At 40.5% G+C, this 26,472-nt stretch overlaps 1 protein-coding gene across 3 annotated transcripts in view; it reads left to right on the top strand.

Moving 5' to 3' along the window:
- Positions 1–2,749: 2,749 nt before the first annotated feature.
- The window catches only part of SACM1L (SAC1 like phosphatidylinositide phosphatase), a 36,042-nt gene continuing 12,319 nt past the window's right edge, over positions 2,750–26,472 (top strand). For 2 of the 3 annotated variants that reach the window (XM_080673752.1, XM_080673751.1), the window contains exons 1-12: positions 2,750–2,963; positions 12,168–12,265; positions 13,826–13,900; positions 15,761–15,888; positions 17,440–17,589; positions 20,028–20,087; positions 20,901–20,934; positions 21,953–22,054; positions 23,166–23,251; positions 24,068–24,154; positions 24,639–24,707; positions 25,601–25,680. In XM_080673752.1, coding sequence (XP_080529878.1) covers positions 2,932–2,963; positions 12,168–12,265; positions 13,826–13,900; positions 15,761–15,888; positions 17,440–17,589; positions 20,028–20,087; positions 20,901–20,934; positions 21,953–22,054; positions 23,166–23,251; positions 24,068–24,154; positions 24,639–24,707; positions 25,601–25,680 — 1,001 coding nt within the window. In that variant the 5' untranslated portion in view covers positions 2,750–2,931. The remainder of the gene's footprint in view (positions 2,964–12,167; positions 12,266–13,825; positions 13,901–15,760; positions 15,889–17,439; positions 17,590–20,027; positions 20,088–20,900; positions 20,935–21,952; positions 22,055–23,165; positions 23,252–24,067; positions 24,155–24,638; positions 24,708–25,600; positions 25,681–26,472) is intronic. The other variant, XM_080673753.1, reaches the window with a different exon arrangement.

Below are 26,472 nucleotides of genomic sequence, written 5' to 3'. Positions count from 1 at the left end.
ATAATGTTGCCTGGGTCTTTTGTGTGTTGAATAAGAAGACGGTGCTCATTGTAAAGTGGATTTGGTCTCCTTTTAGAGCTCTGGATTTTTTAAAAAAATATATTTTTATTGATTTCAGAGAGGAAGGGAGAGGGGGAGAGAGAGATAGAAACATCAATAATGAAAATCATTGATTGGCTGCCTCCTGCACGCCCCCTAACTGGTGATGGAACCAGCAACCTGGGCATGTGCCCTGGACCGGAATTGAACCCGGGACTCTAGAGCTCTGGATTCTTAAAGGAACATATGGGTGTCAGAACAGGGAAGGGACTGAGATTTTGTCCTGAGATGACTATGTTTCAGTCAATGGTGGATTGCATATACAAAGTGGTCCCATAGGTTATAATGGAGCTGAAAATTTTATATTGCCTAGTTATGTAGCCGTCAACATCCTCCTGCAATGTACTAGAGATGAGGTCTTCTGATTGCTAACTAGCAAGGGGTATGGGAGGGAGGAGCATATGGGATCACCATTCCTGCCCAGAGAGGGACTGGCCCTGTGTCCACTCATGTGGTCACCTCCTAGTGTACAATAAACCCACTGGCAGAATGGCTTTGGGGTCCAGAGCCCAGATTCAAGGCCTAACTCAGGCTCCACCACCTAACTGCGCAATGACCTTAAGCAAATTTAGTTTCCTGATATTTAAAAATGGGGATTACAACAGAACTTACCTTAGGAATTGCGGTAGTATTGAATTATTCCAATAAAGAGCTTACAGCCTTAATTGCTCAACAGGAGTGACAGGCTTGAAGCTTACTTGATTTTTCCATTGGAATGACCAACAAAATAAATTACAAATGGTGTAAAAGTAAATGGAAAAAAATAATACAAACACAAAACAATTTGAAAAGAGCACATATGCAATAGAGGAAACCATAAAATAAAAAATATTGATACATTGGAATATATGAAAGTGAAAATTAGGTGCAAAAATATAAGGAAAAGGTAAACAATAATCTGGAAAAGATTGCAATGCAATCTTTGATAGTAAAACATTCATATCCTTTATATTACAAAAAGTCTAACAAATCTGCAAGAAAACATTGAATGCCTACATCAAGAGAAAATACATCAAGTAAAAGGAACTTTTGTTTTTCAATTATAAAAATTGCAAAGAAATAATGAAACTTGTAAAACAGTGTTGATTAGAATGCAAGGAAACATGTTATTGATAGAAGAGTTTATTGGTTTTTTTGGAGGGCAATTTTAAAATATGTACCATGGGGTAAAAATGTCCATAAAATGGACCTTAAAAATGTCCACCTGATCATTTCACAGCTATAAATTTATGACGTATATGAAATAATTCAACACAGAATTATTTTTAAAAAGTGTAAAACTGACAACACAAATTCCCAACAAGAGTAATGCTTAAAATATTCTCTAATGAGATATCTTTGGAGAATATTTAATGACCTTAAATCTCAGGCAAAAAGCTAAAGGGACAAAAAGAAAACGAAGCCATTTCTGGTACAAGCGGGAATTTGGAAAAATACGTGTGGGTAGATCCATATTAAATTGTGGAAGAAAAAAAAAAGGCCTCTAAAGGGGAAAATTATGATGTTAATAGTAATGATCTCGCGATGAGAACTGGCATTGTTTTTATTCCCAATAATTTTCGGTAGTTTACAAATGTTCTATATTTCCTCAGGAGGAAAACACGTTATATTGGACAGATGATCAATCGATGAGTGTGACTGGTTAATGGACAGTGTTGGATGCCTCAGCCACTCCCCGGCTTCGAGTCCCCTCTCCACCGCAGACGTTTCGGGCCTTCCCAGGTCTTTGAGCCAGGCACCTATAAAATGAGGGGACTAGACAAGATTGCCTGGGTCTTCTTACCGTAAAAACACCCGTGTCTTAAGGTTTCCCGATGGCATTGGGGGGCCAGGTTACCTTGGGACCTGGAGATCTCCAAGGACAGGGTTGCAGACTCCTTGCACCGCGGAGCGGCTCAGAGGCGCGCAGCCGCAATGCAGCAGTTCCTTCCCCAAAGCGGGTCAGAGCTGGAGCCCACCCCATCCCTGTAACCTGACAGTGCCCCGCTCTCCAAACCACCGCCCGGCTTCTCTTCCACGGGGAAAGGCCAGAACTGCAGCCCTCAGTGCGCCTTTGCGTCATCCGGTGGCTAACCTCCGGCCATAGTACGCTCCCGCTCCCCTGCCCACTGCACTCCAAACGGCTACCTTTCCAGCTGTGTCTTCCTAAATGTGCCCCATTTTACAGACTCTTCAAGTGGATCATTAATAGGGAGCTTTGCAATTTACAAACCATCTCGTACAACTCCGGGTTCCAAATACATCTTAAAAGATGACATCTCGGGCAAAATAACGTTAAAACTCCAGATAGTTAGCCTCTACACTTTAATCATAAGTCCTTCCCAAGAAAGGCCTGGAACATCTAACCCAGATGGGACAAAAGTGTACACCTCGAGCCAGCCAGGAGTCGAACCTAGAATCTTCTGATCCGTAGTCAGACGCGTTATCCATTGCGCCACTGGCCCGGTACGAAATACTGCCTCGCTGTAATGTAGATTACCGCTTACGCAGTTTCAACAGGCTTGCGGACACTAGCGCTGCAGTTCTGCCGCAGAGCCAGCCTAGGGCTCCTTAGGCTCCTCCTTTCCCCTGCAAACCCGCTCCGCCAATCCGCAGCGTCGACGTCATTGCGCTCCAACCCTTGACGTGCGACGCGTCTCCTGCGTGCGCTAGTGTAAGCCCTAAGTTTGTCCACGGCCGCCTCCCGTTCGCTCGCTGGCCTGGCGGGGCGTGGGGAGGGGGTGGGAACAGGGCGCTGCAGCCGCCGCGCCAGGGTGACCGGTAGCGCCGTAGCCGAGGTGGCGACGCGGGGCGGGGCGGGCGGAAAGAGGAGGAAGGAGGCGGTGTTGCGGGATGGCGGCGACAACTTACGAGCGGCTGAAGCTGTGAGTCCGCGGGCGGGAGGTTGTTGACCGAAAGGGGCGGCGGGCGGGCGGCAGGTGCGGGCCGCTGGCCCCGGGGAAGGCTCCTGGGTTCCTGGGCGGCGGGCAGGCGTGGGGGCCCCTCGTCTCCCCGCTCGGCCTTCGTCTCCCGGCGCGGCTTCCCCAACGCCCCGGCCGAGTCCCCACAGGCCCGGGGGCGGCAGTCTCCCCCGCCTTTCTCCGTCCCGCGCGGCCTCTACGCCCACGGCCGGAGAGCGCAGCTGCAGGCCGGAGTCCGCAAGCCGCGCTCGGCGTTGGGATGCAGCCTTTCACGGTCCTCACTTTTTTGTGTATGGGTGTGTTTTTTTTCTTTGTTTTTTTGGAGAGGTGGTGGCTGATTGTGTCCTTATTACTCAGCAGAGAAAGTTTTTTTTTTTTTTTTTTTAATTTAATGGACCCATAGCAGCTTGTTGGGAGTCCACATGCAAATCGACAAACCTTTGGGCATCGAAGCCTCCCTGACCAGTGTTTAGGATGCAGGGCGGGTGGGTACAAGTAAAGTGCAGTCAATAGTTTTCAGGTCCTGAAGGATTTACTTGGCTCTGAATATTATACAACTCAAGCATAAAGCAGGGTCTGAAGTCCACGTTGACAGGCAGAGGCTAACCCTGGAATTTTGGCGCTGCAGAACGACTTTTCGGTCAAGCCACGTCCTTGAGGCTTTTTAGAATAGGCTCTGGTTGTTGGGATTATAAATTAGGTCTTTGTAAGGTTATTTTGGCTTGTCCCGGGAAAATAAAAACATGTGTTTCCCTTAGCATTACCGGCTGGCCCCTATGCTTTTCTTGTCTGCGAATAACTTTGTTCTACTCACTTTTTGTTTAATGCTTTAGCCCCAGACTGGAAATCCAGTGGCTGTAGTCTGAGAAGGTCTTTGGCAGTAGAAGCAAGATGTAATCTTTGAGGAGCTTATCCATCCCTCCATAAATTAAAATATCTTGGTACTTAAGCATAGGTATCTCATTTCCTTTGTAGGGATAGGAAGACATCAAAATGTGAGTTGGGCACTTTCTATGCTCCCCAGCACCTCAAGCTCACTTAACTTTCTCGAAGGTTCAAACTTAAAGTTAGGGATGCAAAATTGGGAGTGAGGTCATTTCAACATCAGGTATCTTATAGAAAAGATGAAGATTACTCTTCCCTCAGCCCATTCCTTTTGCCACTTCTCTTTACTGCTGTAATCCTCTTTGAAAAGCGCAGCTGCACCCTTCCCTCCAGATTTTCCCGGCCAAGTTTCCTTATTCTCCCCCAGCTCCCCTTTAAAGTGATGATCACCTTGTTGGGCAATGAGTCCAGCTGTGTCTTTGACCAAGGGTGCTGGCTGGGCCTGTGTCACATGTGCTCTGCTGGCTAATTAGGTTATTGCTGTCCACCTGATAGTTACTAAAGGGCTTAATATGATCCTGCGCCAGGTCTCAAGTGTGTTTAAGCCACACGGAGCCTAGGCTTGATGGAGCTCAGAGTTGGGTTACGGAATGCAGCTGAATTTTCCTGTGGTGAAGATTGAATGGGATGGGGAACTTGAGCTGCCAAGGAGGCACTAAGTGCACCAGTCTGGACCTAAAGAAAAAAAGCTCTACATCCATAAGGGAAAGGAAATTGGGCCCTAAAGTGATGAGACCGATGCTTTTGTATTGATTTTGTGTGGGAAGTGGACATTATAAATGTGGGCGAAAAGTAAATCTGGGGTTATGTGAAAGGCATTCTCTAATTTGTCAGTCCTTAACTTGTTTCCCTGACAAAAAGTTTTGAGTGTTTCTGTAAATGTAAAGATACAACCTTTTTGCAACTTTGTTTTTCTTTAAGGAGTTTGTGAGTTGAAATCTCCCCTCTTACTCCTTTTTGGCCCTTTCTGCTGTGGGCACGCTGGCCAAGGTTTTTAAATGTGGCCTGATCTAAGGAATATTCTTTCTTAGATGCATTTGGAGGTGGAAGTAGTTGCCAACCTATATTAGACTTAGTAGGACACAATAGCTGTTTTTAAAAATGTGTCTCAAGATTTTTAAAAAATATGTTTTAATTGATTTTAGAGAGAGGGAAGGGAGAGGGCGAGAGAGAAACATGTGCCCTGACAAGGAATCCAACCAGCGACCCTTTGGTGCCTGGGATGACACCCTACAACTGAAGCACACCAGCCAGCGCTTGAGATGTGTTTTAAGAAAGATGCATACAAGAAATAGTTTGATAATATTTAATTACAAAAGTATTGCTACTGGGTTTATTTAAATATTGAGGTGCTTGGAATTCTAAATAATAATTTGTTCTGTATCATGCCATACACTTTCTCGAGTCCATCTCTGTCCTGCTATGAAGTTCACCTTTCTAAGTGCTCTGGTTTCATCCTCTGCTCCCTGGCTTACAATCTCCATTTCCATTTTATGGATCTTTAGGATTAAGTCCCCATTTCTAAGCCATCTTTACTTTTAGCCACCTCACAATCTGTGCTCTAACTTTATTTCCCAAAACTGCCCAATGCCTTCTCCCCCCACACCCCTAGACTTGGCATTTTTTTTTTTTTTTTTTTTTTAGCTTTAAGCTTGGGCTTCTTTTGATCCTTGTACCCAGAATGCCTTCTTCTTCTCACCCCCTTTACCTACAGAGCATATCCATGATAGAGTTGAGAGAGATCAGACTTTATTAGTCAGAACAGACTTAGATTCAAATCCTGACCTTGTTACTTGCTTTGTGTCCTGGCCATGTCACTTCTTTTTTTAAATGGGTTTTCATCCACAAAATGGGAACATTACTATTTCATGGGATTATTATAAGGATGAAATACCCAGGTACTTAACAGACGCTCACTTTCTCTGAGAAGCCTTTTTCCACGTCATTTCCTCCACTGAGCTGCCAGACCAGTCTACTATCACAAGGATGAGACACTAAAAACGTCTATATGGTTTGCACATTCTGTCTCAGGATTGACTAACAGTATATTTACTGTCTCATGGACAAAAGGACCGAGAGTTACAGTGATCATTGTGTGCACCACTCACTTTGCCACCTAGAAATGATGAAATCACTATAAATACGTTGTTTCTCCAACTAGGTTGCAAATATGTGGAACCTCTTAACCTTGATTTCTCTCTCCTCCTCCTCCTCCTCAGTACCTAGCATAAACCCTTGTGTAGAGCAGATCCTCTGTGAATCACTCGAGGAAAGGAACTTGCCAGTGTAGAACACCTACCAGCACTGCAGAAATTGAATAGTCTGGAGTAATTTGGAATGTAGTCTTTTGAAATAGCAGCAACTTAAGTCATTTCATGTAAATGTATTTCCAATGGTTCTGTGAGGTCATCGTGGCTAAAGACAGGGAAATAGCTGCCCTTGCCCCACAGTCAGGTCACAGCCCAGCCATGGCAGAACTGGTCTTGGAACAGCAGGCCCAGAGTCTAGTGATCTTTCCATTACACTGCATTATTCAAGTGACCCTTTTTCCCCCCTCTTATCAGATCGCTCTTATCTTAGTCCGCAGACATGTCTGGTATAGAAATGAGTCACTTATAATTGAAAATAGTTATGTCCATATGGGTTTTTTAATATGGGAAACAGAATATTGATTTGTTCAGAATTTAAAATTCATTCTTTTTAAACATCCAGGCAGTTCTTAATATTTTACAACTCCTTTTTCCTTTTAAGTGATTTGTGTATTAATGGGTAATGTCAGTGAGATAAAAATTTGAAATTACAAAATAATTACAACAAATCCATTCTTGGAAACATTCAAAGCATTTTTTAGAAAATTCTTTTAAAAGGTCAACTGAAGTAGGTGTAAGGCAAGAAATCCTTTAGAAAGTGAAGCAGGCAGGCTGACCTCTGAAGAAACATTGTTTCCTCCCTTAGGAAGTTGCCTCTCTTCTTAAAAGATTGTCATAGCTGTGAGGTCAGTCAGGGCAGATACATGCTACCCTGAGAACAGATGTAAACTAAGCTACACTGACATAGTGGTTTTAGGATTATTCACACATCTCTCTGCAAGGAAGGATGGAGGGAAGCTGAAATTATGCTCATAAATTTAGGTACAAATGATCTGAAGTTTGTTTCCAAGGCCTTGGTTGGGTGGAGATTCAGGCTAGAGAGTCTAGGTTAGTGCTAGGCTGCATTAGATCACTTGCTGTGCTTGTTTTAAATGTGTATTCCAAAGCCCCACATTTAGGCCTGCTGAGGCCTGGCAACCTGCCGGTTCAGCCAGCTGTCCTGGTAGTTCTTATGCACTCTAATAGGTATGTTGGGGCTGGGCTGAGCTGATAGAAGAGCACTCTTTGGAGGGCCTGGAGCTCTGCGAGATTTTGCTGTGGGTTAAAGCTTCATATTCGGTGGCATTTAGATCTGGTCTTATGAAGGAGACTGGTTTTTGGAGAGAATAGGTTTTAGGATGGACAAAATAGGAAGTAAATAGGATCTCAAAGATTTGAGGAAGAAGATGGAATCAAAATAAATCGGCTTCCTAGAAGTATCAGCTTGGATTCTGGGTGGTCTGGGATGAACCTGGGCTTATAGGAGAGGGTCCAAGGAGTCACTCAATGAGGGAGATACTGCTGGGACCCAAAGGGAGGAGGGATGAGGATGGGTGGGAGCACCTTCTTGGTATGGGTGTAGTAGGCTCACAGGAATTATTTGAGGAACCACCTTCTTACTGCTTTCAGCTAGCAGCTGCATCATTTTATATTCCCAACAACAGTGCATAAGGATTCCGATTCTTCACAGCCTCATCAATATTTGTTATTCTGTTTTGTTTTGCTTTTGATAATAGCCATTCTAATGGGTGTGAGGTCAGCAAATAGTCATATTTTTTAAGTAGGTTAATTTTACTCATTGCAGTTTGACAGGATTTTGAAAAGGTCAGTTTCCTGAAATATATAAATGTTACATGGGGGAAAAGTATGTTTTCAGATACTAGAAAATCATATTGCCAACACTGAGAGAAAATAAAAATGACATCTGATGTTTTTATATTATAATTAAGTATATTGCCTTACTTAAAATTTAACAAGGGTAATTTTTTAAAAGCACTCTTAAAAGCTATTTGGCTCAGTGGAGAGAGTGTCGGCCTGTGAACTGAAAGGTCCCAGGTTCGATTCCCGTCAAGGGCACATGCCCGGGCTGTGGGCTCGATCCCCAGTGGGGGGCTTGGTCCTCAGTGGGGGGCTTGCAGGAGGCAGGCGGTCAATGATTCTCATCATTGATGTTTCTATCTGTCCCTCTTCCTTCCTCTCTGAAATCAATAAAATATTTTTTTAAAAAAGCTATTGAATCCCAGGTGACTGTAAGGTTAGGTGCGTTTATATTAAATACTAGTGGCCCGGTGCATGAAATTCGTGCATGGGGGGGGGGGGTTCCCCTCAGCCCAGCCTGCACCCTCTCCAATCGGGGACCCCTTGGGGGATGTCCGACTGCCACTTTAGGCCCGATCCCCCAGTGATCAGGCCTAAATCGGCAGTTGGAGATCTCTCTCGCAATCTGGGACCACTGGCTCCTAACCACTCACCTGCCTGCCAGCCTGATCTCCCTAACTGCTCTCCCCTGCCAGCCTGATCTCCCTAACTGCTCTCCCCTGCTGTCCTGATCCCCCTAAATGCTCTCCCCTGCCAGCCTGATCGTCCTAACTGCTCTCCCCTGCTGGCCTGATCCCCCTAACTGCTTTCCCCTGCCGGCCTGATCGCCCCTAACTGCTTCTGCCTCGGCCCCGCCACCATGGCTTTGTCTGGAAAGTCGCCTGGAAGTTGTTCGGTCTAATTAGCATATTACCTTTTTATTAGTATAGATAATAGAATTGCCCTTGTTAAATTTAATTTTTATTTTCTAATTTTATTTTATAATAGTTCTTTATTGTTGTATTACATATGTCCCTCTTCCCCCCCCCCCAATTACCCCCTCCAGCCCGCCCTGAATTTAATTTTTAGTTGCCTGTGATTTATTTTTCTTTTTTTGTCCCATATTTGGGCAGTAATCCATAAAAGGAAAATAATCAACCAAATGAAAGTTGACAATAGGAAGTAATTGTTATTTCAGTATATTACATTCATTTATTTTTAGCTATCTCCCAAAATATTTGTCATCTTAACAGAAACTAGAACTCTGGGTTGATGTTGAATCCCCTGTCTTGAAAGAAACAAGGTAGCATATTCTTGTTCAGTTAGAGGTTAAAATACCCATTGGATTCTGATAACCTCACCAGAGGTTTATATAGGACCAGAGTTCTTTTCAGTATACAGTATCACTTTGAACTTTAGAGATTTTTTATCACAGCATAGTTAAGGAGCAAATCATGTTCTTGAAAGGGTTCCCCTTGTCTTCTAAAATCTATTTCATAAAATAAGCAATGTGAGATAGTTTTATAGAAATGAGAAACATCACAGCAATTGAGGACCTTTCTTTTTGCAGTAGGGAGAGGATTTTCTCCTAGATTTTTGGTTATGATTGAGTCTTTTGTCTTGGTTTCCATGTATTTATTACATCAAAAACTCAGTATGGCCTGTTAACTAGTTCATTTTGAAAAACTGGCAAACTTGGCTTCTGTGACACATTGTAGACTTTCTAATCAGAGAAAACAAACAACTCCCTCTTTCTCCTCTTTATTAGTTACTTTATAACATCATATCCAGTTAAAATCTGACCTGTCAAGATCTTTTCTTAGCTAGGAGTAAGGAAAACAATTTTTAAAATTCTGTTTGTTCTGTCACTGAGCCAAAGAAGACATCAGTTAAAGGCCACATATAAAAACCAACTTAGCCCTGGCCGGTGTGGCTCTGTTGGTTGGAGCTTTATCCCATACACCAAGAGATCTCGGGTTTGATTCCTGGTCAGGGCACATAACCTAGGTTGTGGGTTTGTCCCCAGTTGGGGCACTTAGGAGAAGCGAACAATCAAGGTTTCTCTCTCACTTCAATATTTCCCTCTCAGATCAATGCTCCCCCCCCCCCCCCTTCTTTCTTTCCTTCCCCCCCTCTCTCTCTCCCCACCCTTCGTCTCTCTAGAATCAATAGACATATCTTCTGGTGAGGTTTAAAAGAAAAAAAAACAACAACAACACTTAATGTAGTTTGTTATAGTCTCTAAGAAAATTGATTGGAACTTCTATCATTTTGTGTGAAAAATGCCAAGGGGAATGGATAAGCTTAGAATCCCTGTCTACGGAGGCTTGGTAGCCTGTTTGGTGAAGATTAAAGACAAAAATAGTAAAACCATACTCACCAGCAAACACCGGGTGTTTACTTAAGTCTTTCTGACTCAGTAAGTGCTGGACAGTTAAAGTTAGTTTCCGGTAGCTTTTGAAATGAAACCTGGGAAGCGTCAAGTGTAGAGAATAAAATCTACTAAGGCCAATTAAAGGTGGCGGGAAGTGGAAGGAGGGAAAGGAGAGGAAGACCGCAAAGGGACTCGCAGGTGGCTGTGAGTTGGGATGACGCCTGCTATTTTGACTAGTGGGATTCTGGGTCATTACTTGTCATCACTCTTCTTAGCCGGCGTCACTGTTCTTACCAAATTCCTAAGCCATTTTCAATAACATTATCAGACTAGCACCAGCAACTTAGAATCCCACCGTATCTCCCAGAGAGGTGACATCCAGCAGAAGTCAGAGCCCTTGGACTAGAACTCTCTGCCTTGATCCACAATTACTCTTAATTTTATTTTAATCTCATACATGTATATGGTTTAAAAGTAAACAGTAACAAAGCTTATCATGAAAGAGACCACACTATCGCGCTTCTGCACTCCCAGTCCCCTCTACCCCAGAGACACCCACTTTCAACTCTTTAAGCCATTGCTCTGGTTTTTCACCCCAGAACACCATGTCTGTACTGCTGTTTCCTGATTTTTTCACTTTTAGCCCTCTGATGACTTCCTGCTTTAAAAGATGAGAATTAAGCTTTTATACCACATTCTTTTCCTCCCCTCTCAGTGTAGTTATATTAAGATATGCAGTGGTCATATGGTTATGTAGATGTGGTTCAAATGAAGTCAGGAGTATAGTGTAATTACATAGTCTTATAAAAATGTGTTGTTTTTTCTGGAATTGAAAAGTGGCTGTTTTTATTAACTTTTTATTAACTTTCAGTGTCATTCTCACTAATTAATCTTCAGTTTCAGCAGTAAAACTCCTTTCAAACATATCAGGAAACTCAATTCATTTTCTTCTCTGAGGCTTACTCTGGGAGTCTCTGGACGGGCTGTCCTTCCGGCCGCAGAGCTGTCCTGGAACCTCTCTGCACCGTCATTTCTTTCACGTCTCCTGTGTGGGATTCCAAGTCTAACTCTCAGTTTACTCTATTTTTGTGAAACTAACTTTTCCTTCTTTCTAAGAAAGAGAGCAAGAAGTGTCTTTTAAAATATGGCACACCTGGAAATGTTTTTATTCTGTTGTCACACTTGTTTGATAGTATGGCTATGTATAGAATTCTTACTTTGAAGACCTTGCTATTGAATAGTTCAATAGTGTGGCTGTTGAATATTTCAGTGCTTCTTTTTCTTGTTCCCCCCTTCCCCTTCTCCTTGATCACAGTTGTGTCAGGAGCTTTTACACGTTTCATTTAATCCCCAAAATTGAGCACCCCCACACCCAGAATCTCCTACATACCTTTATTTTCTTAACAGCATTTACCACTGTCTGAAATCACTGGGTTACTTCCTAGTATGTTGGTTGTCTTTCCTATTACAATGTAAGCTCTGTGATCCAGGACTTTGTACAGAAGTACCTAGAACAGGGCCTGGGATGGGGTAGGCACTTGTAACTTGGCCAGCATTACATAGCCAGTAACAGCAATGTCAGGATTAGAACCTTATTTGATGGGTATCAGAACTGAAGAACAGACAGGATGAATAACTTACTCAAGGTCACACAGCACAGGTAATCTGGTTCTATAGATTGGGCTGCTAACTACTATGTTACTCACCTTCTGCATCTTGTTGAAGATAGCAAATTAGAATTTATTATGATTTTCTTGTGTGAGTCAAATTGGTGGTTTTACAGCAAATGAAAATCTTGTCAGAATTAAATGTACAAGTGAAAAGAGTGGCACTGAACACATCAGGACTGCGTAACAGCTTCATCAATTCAGAAACTGGGACAATGATGTAAAATTTAAACCCGGCTGAAATTGTTATAATAAGTAGTTCTTTAGGAGTCTATTTCATTTGGTTTAGTTATTTATGGTTTTAAATTTCTCCTAGGCATATCACAACTGAGAAATTTTATGTGGAAGCTTGTGATGATGGAGTGGATGATGTGCTTATCATCGACCGTGTGTCCACAGAGGTTACCCTCTCAGGTATTGTACAGCCAGGTTTATAAGTGTCAGAAAGATTTTATACGTAAGCTGCAGTAATTAATCAGAGGTGTGCCAGTGTGTGGATCTCTGAGTGTCTTATGAAGTTTTAATTCTTGCTACCTCATTTGATTTCTATGCATTAATTTTAAGCTTTCTCCTTTTTCCGAAACGAAATGGTTTTGAAAATTTTGCGATCTGTAAGGACTTAAAAACATAATTATTCCTTTATCTATACCAGTGGTTCGCAACCTTTTTAATGCCGCGACCCTTTAATACAGTTTCTCATGTTGTGGTGACCCCCAACCATAAAATTATTTTCGTTGCTACTTCATAACTGTAATTTTGCTACTGTTATGAATCGTAATGTAAATATCTGTGTTTTCCGATGATCTTGGGTGACTCACAGGTTGAGAAACGCTGCTGTAGAGCCTAAGACCATCGGAAAACACAGATATTTACATTACGATTCATAACAGTAGCAAAATTACGTTATGAAGTAGCAACGAAAATAATTTTATGGTTAGGGGTCACCACAACATGAGGAACTTGTATTAAAGGGTCGCGGCATTAAAAAGGTTGAGAACCACTGATCTATACTCTTTCAGGATTGGTTTTGTTGATGTCCAAGTTTCTTCTAGCTGTAAGATTGAAGGTATTTTGAGTGTGAGGAGATTGTTTTAGCATTAAGTGTGTGGAATTTTCATAGCAGCTTTTAAAAAATATTCATGACTGTGAGGGTAATTTAATGAATGAAAAATAATATAAACATCACTGACTACAACTTCTGTTTTAGGCAAATGATATTTCTAAGCTTTATCTTATCCATCTATCCAGTTATATTTTGGACTCTTCCTGGGAGAGGGACTAGGGGTGATTTGGTGAAGTAAAATAAGCTTATTTAATGGGGTATTATTCCCTAAACTGGAGTCCTACAAAATATGTTTTGTAAACATGTTGGCTGAAAGTTTAACAGTTATGAAATGAACCCTATAGTCTGAGATTAATAGATTAATTTATTAATGAGGGCATTGATGAAGTCACAGTTCATGGTGATGCCTCTCTACCTGTACAGATTACTTTAGACACCGGAGGAGGCTTTTCCTTCCTCTGTCTCCCTAGAACCTTCGCCTGCACTTCCCACATTCTTAGGCATAGCTAGGCACGTCTTCGTTGCATTCCATTAGTTGCATGTAGAGATTAAAATCATGTCTCAACACTCCTCCCATTTACTTTCTCATTCTCTTAAAGGGATAAAGACCTTCTGGCAAGAGGTTGAATAAATTTAGTTGAAAATTGACATTAGAAATAACCCACAATTTACCTGATAGGAATGCTGAAGCATGTTACATTTGATACCATATCCGGGACAGGCAGAGACCTTAGTAATGTGGACATCCTTATTTCAAATTCTGCCCAAATGGAGGTCTAATGAAGGAGTATTGCTTTCTAACAACAAGTCATGTTTACTTAGTAGAAGTAATTATTGAAATCAAACTAAATTTCCCATTCTTTTGGTGAGTGTGTCCTGTGATTTTTTTTTTTTCTTCTTCTCTTTTAAAGTCAAGAAAGATATTCCTCCTTCAGCTGTCACAAGACCAATATTTGGTATCCTGGGCACAATCCATCTGGTGGCAGGTAAGGAAGAAATAAGAAATAAGCTAAGATGGACAAATAAGGTAATTAAATTGACGCTTGGAGTATAAGATAAAGGAACACTTCATATCATGCTTTAGGCAGTAATCTGTAGATTTAAATATTTGTCATTAATTTCTAAAAGTAATATACCCAAAATGGTTAAATTTATGAGCCTGAGGTTATATTAAAGAAGAATTTTTCATAAATTCTAAGAGGGTTTAAATAATTTAATGCATTGATGGATCAGAGTATTCTACTTTCAACTCTGGACTGAGTTGAATATGACGTAGTGCATGTTAGAGAATGTTACCTGATTCTGAGTAATTAGAAAGTGGTTTTATTAGTCTAAATTTCATTTCATTGAACTTTTAAAATATTCATGTTGTGTCAGGTACTGTGCTAAGTTAAAAAAGATATATGTCCTGCCCTAGACGGTTTTGCTCAGTGGATAGAACGTCAGCCTGCGGACTGAAGGGTCCCAGGTTCAGTTCGGGCCAAGGGCACATGCCTGGGTTGCAGGCTTAATCCCCAGTAGGGGGCGTGCAGGAGGCAGCCGATCAACGATTCTCCATCATCATTGATGTTTCTCTCTCCCTCTCCCTTCCTTTGAAATCAATAAGATAATTTTTTTAAAAAGAAGAAAATATGCAATACTTCAAAAAAAAAAAAAAGATGTACATCCCTTTTGTCCTCACTTTACAGTCTAGTGAGAGGCATGTCAGTAGTAAATTACTGCAGTACAGTGTGACAAGGTTTAGGAGAGAGATGTACATAGGAAAACTGCCAGGGAGGGCACCTGTGAGTAGAGCCTTGAACAGAGCTTAAGAATTAATTAGTGGGAAAGGCTTACCCTGTTTTATTTGTGGGGGGAGGCGGTGGCCAGGGTCAGGGTTGGTGCATTGTGTGTGGTGCTGTGCCGGCTCCTTGATGCCTGACTTTGTACTGATGCTCCAGACTTACGATGGGCTTACATCCCAATAAACACATCATATATAGGTTGAAAATATCCTAAGTCAGAAATGCATGTAATGCACCCAACTTACCGAACTTCATAGCTTAGCCTGGCCTCCCTTAAACGTGCTCAGAGCACTCACATTAGCCTACAGCTGGGCAGCATCTCTGACACATGAACACACAAGTTTACCCTTATGATCGTGTGCCTGACCTCGGCCACTGCCCAGCATCATGGGAGGGTCTCCTACCGCATATTGCTCGCCTGGAAAAGATCCACATTCAAAAATTGAAGTGTGGTTGCTACTGAATGCATATTGCTTTAGCACCATCGTAAAGGAGAAAAGTCCTAAGTCAAACTAGCATAAATTGGGGACCATCTGTAACATTGCATTAACCAGTTATACTACTGCCCCAGCACTTTTCTCTACCATTATAGAATGACCGACAGGAAGGACATAGGAGTGATGGGACATTGTCCTACAGTGGCCAGATCTGATAACTATGTTGATTTAGGCTACACACTGGGAAATGTATTAGCAGAAGCCTGTCTGCCTTGGGGATGACAGAAAAGGGAGAGGGAGGGAGAGAGAGAGAAAGAAGTGTCTTCTGTCTCTACTTGGATCTGCTAAGATCACTGCTTTAGCTACCAAAAGCTTTTGTGTTTGTCTTTTTGAGAAAAATAATTTGGACTTTCAATAGGAATTTTTCTAAATAATATGCTGGTCTTACTATTTATAAATTATAAGATTGCTTTTAAAAAGTAGGGGCCTTTTCTCTGTATAGCACAATACAGTCTGAGTCTCATTCGCTAGCCTTTGGAGTTTAAACAACAAGGACCACTTACTACTTTTGGCATTAGAGTTGCCTTATTTATATTTATCTGAGTTTGGCTTTGCTTTTTTGCAGGAAATTATCTAATTGTCATTACCAAAAAGATAAAAATAGGTGAATTTTTTAATCATGTAATCTGGAAAGCAACAGATTTTGATATTCTTTCTTATAAGAAGACCATGTTGCACTTAACTGATATTCAGGTAAGAAATGGAAGCGCTTACTAATTGTAAAACCCAAAGTAGTACCATGGGAGTGAGAGGGAGGTGGATTACAAAGAATGTTTGTAGAATTTTTTAAGCCTAATTATTTAACCATAAAGCAAGGTCGCTTTACATACTACTTTTACACCTAGCCATAAAATGTATTTAAAAATTCTTCATATATTTAATTTCTCTTGGTTTGTATTTTTAAACTGACTCAATTCTTAACTTGTGAAATTTCATATGGAGAGAAAAGGACAAACAGAAAATGCATGTTCTCAACACCCGATTTTAACTTCATATTTTTTTTTTTTTTGTAAAAAAAAATGTTAGATACCTTTGAAATCCCACTCATCCTATTGCGTTCCCTCTTTCCCATAGAAAACGTTTTCTTCACTTTTTCCACATGTGACTATAAATATGTGTGTACTATTATATGTGTTCAGTCCTCTTTTTGCACGATTCCTGTATGCATGGATTTCAGTTAGCATGGTTAGTTAATATCAGTCCTCCGACAACGTGGTTTACATTTCAGTTATCTTGGTATACTAACTAAAGATTATCCCACTGAAGATGAAAGCGCAGACAAAAAGTGACAACTCTAGGAGTGAAATTCAAATTGAACATAAATTGGGTGTAGAAGAAATAGCTGACTGTGCGAATGCTGATACTGTCACTGTTCCAGAGACTCTAGATACACAGCCAGAGGTTTCAGTGAAGGTGAACTTCTTAATATTAATGAAGTGCTTATGTCTCATAATTACCAAACATCAACAATTATTTTTAAAATCTTTATTTATTGATTGATTTTAGAGAGAGAGAAACATCCATTTGCTGTTCCACTTATTTATGCATTCATTGATTGATTCTTGTATGTGCCCTGGCCAGGACAACAGTTATTTTTTAAAACAAAGATTAAAATAAATGTCAATCTTGGTATTCATTGGGAAAGCCAGCTAAAATGATTATCAGAAAATAAAGATAGATATTACTTTTACAGCACTTTTCTTTTTAATATAAAAAGAAAAATAATTCTACCCCAACCAGTAAAGTTTCTTAAGAACAGGGATGTTATTATTCTCTTGTTATTTACTGGGTTAATGGACCCTTCGTGAATTTATGTTTTTCATTTGACAAATGAGGATAATACTAATCTAGCAGGGTTGTTTTTGAAGGTAAAAGAAAATCTATGTAAAGTATCTGGGACACAGTAGGTCATAACCTGAGTTGGTGACGTTTCATTAAAAGAACTCTTCTGCCTATAGAGTAAAAATTGTGAAGGACATCAAAGGGATGGAGTTCTGCCTCATCAATTAATATAGTCATACGTTACACTAGTTATTGAGTATCATCTGTGAGTCAGGAATTGTCCTAGGTCCTGGGAAAATGGTGAGCATCCATCCCTCTCTCCTCCTCCAAAATATCCTTGTCCAGTGATATTTAATAGGGCCAGACTAACAGGTTTTTATTTTCATTCTTCATGCTTCATGCTGACAGATTCCTTTCAAATATGAGGTAGATTGATTTTTTTTAAATCTCCTTTGTTCACAGTTACAAGATAATAAAACCTTCCTAGCAATGATAAACCATGTCTTGAGTGTGGATGGGTTTTACTTTTCAACCACATATGACTTGACCCATACTTTGCAGCGTCTGTCCAACACTAGTCCAGAATTTCAAGAAATGAGTCTCTTGGAAAGGGTAAGCTTAATTGTCAGGTATTTTTACTTATTTGGGGTTTTTTTAAGGGGCATATCTATTTCTTCCGTAAAAATATATATTGATTTTTCTGAATCCTGACTGTATCAGGATTATGTATGGGGCTTTGACAACTTACCATGTTTAGATATATGTCAATTCCCAATTTAGGACCCCAGTCTGTATGTTACACAGACAGGATTGAGAACCATGATGTAGGTAGTCAGAAATGCAGTATAAATACATTGGTAATCCCCTAGCTCTAGGTGTTCTACAGTCTTACAGATATTAGTAACATAATTATGCTTACAAAATAGATGTTCTAACAGGTAGTGAGTGTTCTTTCTGCAGTGGAGTTACTTATAGTTTTTGCAGCTGGAAAAGTAACAACTTATTGACTTAAGAACTTGCTTTTTTTTATTTAAGATGGGTTTTTATTGTTATTATTTTTTTAAAGATCAGTATATTTTTAAAACTGGACCTCAAATTATCTCAACTTAAAAGTGCTGCTGTTCAGGAACCTGGATGATTGCTGTCTTGATTTTTTATTAACAAACTTTAGTTGTGTTTAGGCAGCAGAGAGAATAAAAGGTTGCTGTCAGTTATGAATCAGATTGAACCATAAGAAATTGCCAGTAATTGACCAGTTTTGACCAATAGAAGTGATAATTTCATTTAGTTCAACTTAAATCAATGTTTTAGTTGACTGGCATTATTAAGATTTCATACTCTAATCTAGTACAATTTATGTAGGTTTGGCTGTAAATTCAGATGTAAATTAAGCAATCAAGAAGTTTGGCTTTTAACTACAAAGTAACTGTTGCTTTTTAAAGCAGTTGCTACATTCTGATTCTGCATTTGGCAGATGTCTCTCAGGTGCCTGTTGTGGACCAGGCACTGTATTGGCCACTTAGGGACACAGCGTGAACTGGCATGGCCCTGCACTGTGGGAGCCTGCAGTCTCCTGGGGAAGCGAAGTCCAGGCAATCACAAAACAAGGGGCACTTGCTGCCGTGGCAGTTTGTGCCAAGTGTAGCGGGGTCCTGAAGGAAGGTGGGTCTCACTCTTGTCTGTGGAAGTCAGGGACAGCTTTACAAATACAACTTTTGAGCTGAAATTAAATGATGAATAGGTCTTAGTGGTCAGGTGACAACGGGAGAGGGGGGTTCTGGGCAGAGATGGTAACAATATTAGGCTAAACTGAAAAAGAAGCCATCACATCTGGGGATGGGGAAGGAATATTTTGTCAGCTAATCAAAAGAGTTGTTCAAGTTAACATAGGGAATCACAAAAGTGATAAAGGCACCACCTATGCTTTAAATGTTTTAGCTGCACGTGAAATTTTACATGGACTGGTCAGTTTTTTTATGTAGGACCATGGACTTTTCTTTGTTTTTGGTTCCTTGATTCCTAATTTTCTTCTCTGGATAAATTACATCCATAACACTTCCCAGTTTGAATGTCTAAAGATTTTGACACAGAGCTATCTGTTTGCAGAATCTTACAGGTTTTCACGGTGCCATTCCCACTTGTAATTCAGCAGCAGCTTTGTTTCAGCAGTTTGCCTTTTATCAAGTTAAATTTCAAAACATTCAGCTTTATAGAAACAGCAGCTTGTTTTTAAATCACATTTCATTGATTTATAAAATATTTTGTTGTGTAACGATAAGTTCAGCTGGCACAGACCAAAGCGGAACACACACCTGAATCTCGGGAAGTGTACCATCCACCTGGTTATAGCCAAGTGCAAGAGTCACTCCCTGCAACTCTCAGCTCGTGGTCATGGGGGTGGGGGTGGGAGTGGGAGTAGTGTGTCAGTTGTTGTGTTTTATAAAGAGAATGGAGAGAATTGGTTAATCTACTGAGTTGTTGAAGGAGCTGCTTCTGTATTTACAGTTTGAACATCAGAATGGCCAGAGATGAGATCAGAGAGTTAAGTGGGGGCTGCCAGATCCCAGGCCTGGTGAGGCCATGCGAAGCTTTGGCTCTTTAGATGAGAGAGAGCCAGCGAAAACTTCCCAGCAGACAGGAGACCTGACCTACCTGTCCCATTAGAGAATTGCTGGCAGTGTGTGAAGGGACCAGAGGGAGGGGCAAGGCCAAGACTTAACTTCATTAGTTAGGCTGGAGTCAAGTGCTGCTGAGGTGGTGGGAGTAGGGATATAGAAGAGAGAGTGGATTTGAAAGAAGACTTAGGACTAAATTGACTAAATATATGAGAAAGAAAGATCCTGAGAGGACTCCCAGGCTTCTGGGCCAGCAGCACTGGCTTGAGGCAGTGAGGAAGGAAACCCAGAGGAGGAGGGCCCCATTTGAGGGGAAGAGTTTTGTTTGGAGCCTGTCAAAGCCACCAGGTGGAAACATTGATTGTCATAGTTTTCTTTCTGTAGAAACTCACCTTGCCAAGAGATGTTTTATTAATTGTAAAACTTCTCTCTTAGGCAGATCAGCGGTTTGTATGGAATTGTCATCTTCTGAGAGAACTTTCTGCGCAGCCAGAGGTAATGTACACTAAATAAAACCTGCTTATTTGTTACAGTCCAAGTTTTAATTGCATACATAGTATAAATGGCTCCCTAATCACCAAAGATTTGGGTAAATAATTCTAATTTAACTCTGTTTATGACTATTAAACTTGGGTCAGGTCTGCCATCTCACATTGTTGTATCTCCTGTAGGAGCCTTAAGTAAAAATACACTGTTTTTATAAGTAAGAGGGAGATGATGGGTTTTAGTGGACGAATAATGGAGAAATGAGGGGCCAGAGCCAAGACCCAGGCAAGTGGAGAGCTCTGCATTTGTCTTCCTGTGGGGATGTGATTCCATAGACGTCACCTTCCTCTGTCCTTAGTTTATACAAATGAAGTACAAACAAGGAGGCCCAACTAGGACGCATAATGTAGTCAATCTGGTTAAAGAGATTTGCCTAATGGCTTTATTTTTTGTCACATGCTTTTCTTTTTGGGGACAGGTAGTTTGAGCTGCAGACAGCTAGTGTGGGTACATCTTTTCCCTAGAGGAGTGGAGTTGTTGGAGATAAAGACTGAAAAGGAGGGATGTTCTGCAGCTGCAGTGGTTTCATTAGTGTTCCAGAATCTGAGTAGTCAAGCCCAAACAATTATAGCACATTCTTGAATTTTCTAATTGAAAAGATAATGTTACATTAGAGAAATTTCTTTAAAATTTAGTTACCCATAAGATTACTACCTTGTTTATACTCGTATGTTACCTCCTCGTGTGTGAATACATTTTATATAGTGCTGTTGGTTTACTTTTAAATTATATTCCCAAATGTAACGTATGTCTTCATTTCAGGTCCATCGGTTTGCTCTCCCAGTATTACACGGCTGTATCCTTACATGATACTATTCTAGTCCTAGCAGTCTTTGTTTGAATACTGTTACAAGGCAGATTTAGTGACAGCCTCAAATATTGCATGAGGAGAGTCTCCAATATTGCAGAATCAAATCAAAAGCAATTTCTAATTCTATAATTATCCGCTTGTAAGTTTGCTTTAAAACTAATCTTTGTCATAGAGATTATAATAAAAATAGGGAAGGAACATGAGCTGGCTGTTGAAGGACAAGCACTATATGCTGAGGAGTGCCTCAAATCAGGGCGGTGCCCTGCAGAGACCGAGGTGATCTTCCTGTCTAGGCGATTTTGGAATAGTTTATTCAGAAGGAAATAATATTGTCACAGGCTTAATCTAAAGCTTTAAAAAGATGTAGTTTCTTGATTAGAGGTATGGTCACATGTGTTGCACACATACAGAGAGATCAACAAGATCCAAGGCCCCAAGGCAGGCTCATGCCTGGAGCAGAGAGTGGCGGTGTGATCAGAGAAGTAGCTGTGCCCAGGTTATGCAGGGCCAAATAGGCCGTGCTTTCACTTCAGCTGTGATGAGAAACTGTTGGGATCTAAACAGAGGGTTGGTATGATAAGACAGGCCAAAGGAGAGCAATGGAGGATGCAAGGAATGACTAGGAGGCAGCCTCAGGAATCCAGGTGAGGGGCAACGTTGCCTAGGACTTAGAGGGTAGCAGTTATGGTGGTGAAAATGAGCAGGTTCTAGATATATTTTGCAGGTAGAACTAAAGGGATTTTCTGACAAATTGTACATGGGATATGGAAGAGAGAAGGTTTCTGCAAATCTACTTTTTTGACCAGAGTACATGGAAGGAAGCCATCCACTGAGGTGGGGAAGAGCTTAGAGGTGGGAGGGAGGCTGAAGAGTATTTAGGGTTCCATTCGGACATGTGAAGCTTGAGATTTCTATAGACATCCAGGTAGGTTTAGTCATACCAAACTCTTCTCTTTCATACACGTGATTTCTCAGTATGTTACATTTACTTAATGTAGTTAAGTTATTACTATGCACTCGTGTTCTATTAATGGAAAGTACTTTGATTGGATTCTCATCTCGAGGAGGAGTTGCTTCAGAGCTGGCGTGCGCTATTACGTGAGAGGTAGGATTAATTTCATCTGCATGCTGCTGTTCTGGGTTATATCTGTCACTACTGAATGTTTTGTTTTAACAGTGATATGACTGTAATCTTTTGTATTTTATTTGTCTTCTTTATCATTTGAAAGCCTCAATAGATATTTATCTGCTGCTTCATTATAATAATTAGATAGGTCTTCTGTGTCTTACTCCAGCCACTGTGTTACGTTGCAAATGTTAAGAGACCCTGCTGCTTCCTGCTCTAAGAGGCACTGATCATGTTATTTGCTGGATGTGTGACAGCAAGCTGAACTCCTTGTGTAGTTTCAGTAACCTGAAATCGTAGCAGAAAGTATTTTCTCTTATTATTCTTGGTTTCTTTGCATGCATAAAGCTACACATGTGACTTTATGCCTTCAACTTTAAAGATTTACATTTGTTCTCTAGGCTTTATACTAGCAAATGCTAATTTCCTTAAACCAAGCCTTTAAAATCTGTATTAAAAGTTACTGTCATTATGAAAAGGAGTTTCTCTAACTTTTTTTTTTTTGCCAGACTATCAGAGTAAAATCCTGTGAACCTTTAGATAAATCATAGAAGTTTTGGGCCAGGGAGTTATTTGGTTACTCTCCCTTATTGTAGGTAATACAGCAGAGGAAGAGAGACACTTAGTAAGTGAGGTGGCTAAGATCACAGAACCTTCCACCCTCTCTAAAAATCCATGGAAAAAAATACCCTTGGGTGAGGATTAACCAAAAAAAAAATGACAAAACACCCTGAGATTTATGGACAAACTTTCAGGAGTCCTTGAGAATTTGTAATTTTTTTCCTTTACAATATATCTCAAGTTTGAGAAATACTGTTTTTGAGGAATTATAGGATTGTATATGTATAAACAGTTGGTATATTAAATAACAACCAACTTTATTTGTTAATAGGTCCTTAATACTCCCCTTTAAGCCTGTTTAAAATGAGCATCTGTTAGCTTTCTGGTCATGTGTTAATGCATTTGTTTTTATAAGTACTTTTCCATTAATTTGAACTGACTTAATTCTCTCCAAGTTAAACTGAATTAGTGAGTTTCTGGTGTGTTTCTTATGTGATAAATATAGTTAATTTAATTTTTTTCAATTTAGGGATTGATTCTGAAGGCCACGCAGCTAACTTTGTAGAAACAGAACAAATTGTGCACTACAATGGAAGCAAAGCTTCATTTGTCCAGGCAAGTTCACCTGTCTGTGGGCAGCCAGCCAGCTGAGCTGGCCTTTCTGCTGGGGTCATAATTTTGTCACATTGAAACTTCTCTCTGCTCCCCTCCTTTTAAAAGTAATATCTTTGTCTACAGTGTGGAACAAGTTCACCCAAAACAAAGGTATTCCATTAACCTGACACTCAGCTTTCTGGCATTTCCTGCCCTTGAATTAGGTCCCTAAAGGAGAGGGGTAGGAATAGGAGGTGCAGGGGTTATGGAAACGGAGCCTCCTTTCAGCCTGATTCTTTAGACTTATTCAGGGCAGTGATGATGGGACAGTGGACTCTACCTGCCCTGACTTCATTGTGAGATAATCTCCTTTTCTCGTTGCCTCCGTAAGGAGTTGTGGATCACTTGCTGCTCCAGAGCATTAGTAGCTAAACATATACATTGATAGACATACTCATCTGAGAATGAATACAGCCGTTTTCCAGTTTTATTATAATGCCAAATTATTTAACAGACATAACTTGTTAATTTCTACTCAGATAAATTGATTTTAGAATTTAGGGAAACACTAAACTGTGTACTACCCTAGCACCATGCATATAAAATCAGAAGCAGAAAAGGGCCTTTCAAATGTATTCCCACAATATGTGAACTTTAGGTTAGGAGCAGGCACGCATGGACTTCTTTCATAGTTGGTAGGTTGTATATATATTTTTCCTTTGTAGTCATCGATATGTATATACCCCATGACAACATGTAAGCTGAGAAAAACAAGTTTGCGTGTATGTTTGTTGTTTTTTTATTTTTTATTTTTTTCACATTTCTCTTTTCTTTTAGACTCGAGGATCAATACCAGTTTTCTGGTCTCAAAGACCAAACCTCAAGTACAAACCACGGCCACAGATCAACAAAGTAGCAAATCATGTGTGTATCTTCCATGCTTTCCTTACTGGCTAAAAATAGCTTATTGGCATTGTAATTTACATATAGAGCACATATTTATTCATCGTAAGGCAGAATTCATCATCTTTGAGGCCTTTCTCCTTGGTCCTGGCACATAGTGAACCTAAACCAAATGGTTGTATAGATGGCATGTTAGAAATGTGGAAGAACAAGCTGTAGTTGAATGCTATCACAAATTTAGATTTTAGAGATTTCAGTAAGATCTGCAACTATATAGTAGTTAGCGAGTATTTAGTGTTTTCTATTTGATACTGTGCTCGGAGTTAAAGTAGCAATATTGCATCTTGGAGTAGAAGGGCTTGTAATTGCTATTGACTACTTGGTATTTAGAATATCTAAAAGACATTTTTCTATAGAGGATATTTAAGGAGATACTTTACATCATCTTATAAGTATTCTTACAGTGTCCTCTGGTAAAGTGAATAACTCTTCTTTTCTTCTCTAGATGGATGGTTTCCAAAGGCATTTTGATTCACAATTAATTATTTATGGAAAACAAGTCATACTCAATCTGGTATGTTTCTTACTTGTTTCTAGGGGAGCAGAACAAACTTTTTTTTTAACCTAACATAAAATTCATCATTACCATTTTTAATTGTGCAGTTTAGTGACATTAAGAATGTTGTGCAGCCATCACTACTGACCATTTCCAACTTTTCCTCATACTAAACAGAAACTCAGTATCCATTAAGCTTAGCTTCCTATTATCTGTCTCCCCTCAGCCCCAAGTAACTCTGATCTACTTTCTGTATCTGTAAAGTTGCCTGTTCAAATAATTCTTGTTCCTTTGTGTCTTGCTTATTTCACCTAGCATAAATTTGTTAAGGTCCACTCATGTCACAGCATGTATCAAAATTTCATTCCTTTTTAAGACTGAATAATACTCCATTGTATGTGTGTACCACAGTTTGTATATCCATTTATTCATTGATGGACATTGGATTGTTTTGAACAGAGGTGTAGGAATTCTTGCTCTCAATTCCTTTAGCTATATACCCAGGAGTGGCTTTTTCTTGATTGGACGGTTTCTTGGTTGCTGTAAACCTTTGTTTTCCAGAGCTCCTAAAAAGTTAGTTCAGACAGCTTCTGGTTTTCTGTATTTTTATAAGGGAACAAGAGCTTCGAGCTTCCTGGTCCTCCATTTTGCTGATGTCACTCTCTCCTTTTATTTTAAAAAAAATTATATTTGTATTTATTGATTTGAGAGAGAGGGAGGAAAGGAGAGAGGGAAAAAAACATTGATTTGTTGTTCTACTTATTCATGCATTCATTGGTTGGTTCTTGTATGTGTCCTGACCAGGATCAAACCTGCAACTTTGGGACAATGCTCTAGCCAACTAAGCTGGCTAGGCCATCACTCTCTTTTTAAATAAACTTAAAGCTATAGTGTTTTTAAATTTTTTACAGGTTAACCAGAAGGGCTCAGAGAAGCCACTTGAACAGGCATTTGCAACAATGGTGTCCTCCTTGGGAAATGGAATGATCAGGTACCTCACTATAAATTTGTTGCAGGTCTTTTTGGACTAGATGTATACTTGCACATATACACAAGTATATAGATCACACATCCTATATAATAAAAGCCTAATATGCTAAGTGTCTGACCGTTCAACCAGTCACTATGACACACACTGACCACCAGTGGGCAGATGCTCCAGCGGGTAAGGTTAGCTTGCTACTGGGGTCCGGCTGATCAGGACTGGGCAAGATGGGCCGGACACGCCCTGGAGCCCTCCCACGGTCCCTCCCTGGCCCCAGTCGTGCACCAGTGGGGTCCTGTGGCCTGGACTGCACCCTCTCGCAATCTGGGACCCCTCGGGGGATGTCGAGAGCCAGTTCTGGGCTGATCCCCGCAGGCCAGGCCAAGGGACCCTACCGGTGCCCGAATCCGACTGGGTCATGATTTTGTTGGCTTGAAAATTTCTGGCATAATTTCTATTGCAGATTAACTTCTTAGCAGTTGAGTTTAATTTGAACTTTGCAAAAATTTAGTCCCTGATTAAAACCCCCTTCTAGAAGCTTTGCATCACTATGGTCATTAGACCACGAATTACATTTCCTCGTGATAGCTTCATGAGGTCTCTGTGGTCGCAGCCCCCTCATGAGCTGGAGCACTTTACTCTGGCATGGTGGCCTTGTCTGGAGCAGCAGCTTGGCCTCGCCTGTAAGTCACCAGGCAGCAGTTGCAAACCCTGTGTAGCCATGTCAACAGAGAGCAATTCTAAGATCAGCAGTTGTCTGTGGAGAGGTGCAAGGTAATGAGTCAGCCCATCTGGAGC

The sequence above is a fragment of the Plecotus auritus genome (assembly GCF_963455305.1).
Source record: "Plecotus auritus genome assembly, chromosome: 6".
Classification (NCBI taxonomy): domain Eukaryota; kingdom Metazoa; phylum Chordata; class Mammalia; order Chiroptera; family Vespertilionidae; genus Plecotus; species Plecotus auritus.
This window is presented reverse-complemented; position numbering and strand designations above follow the sequence as displayed.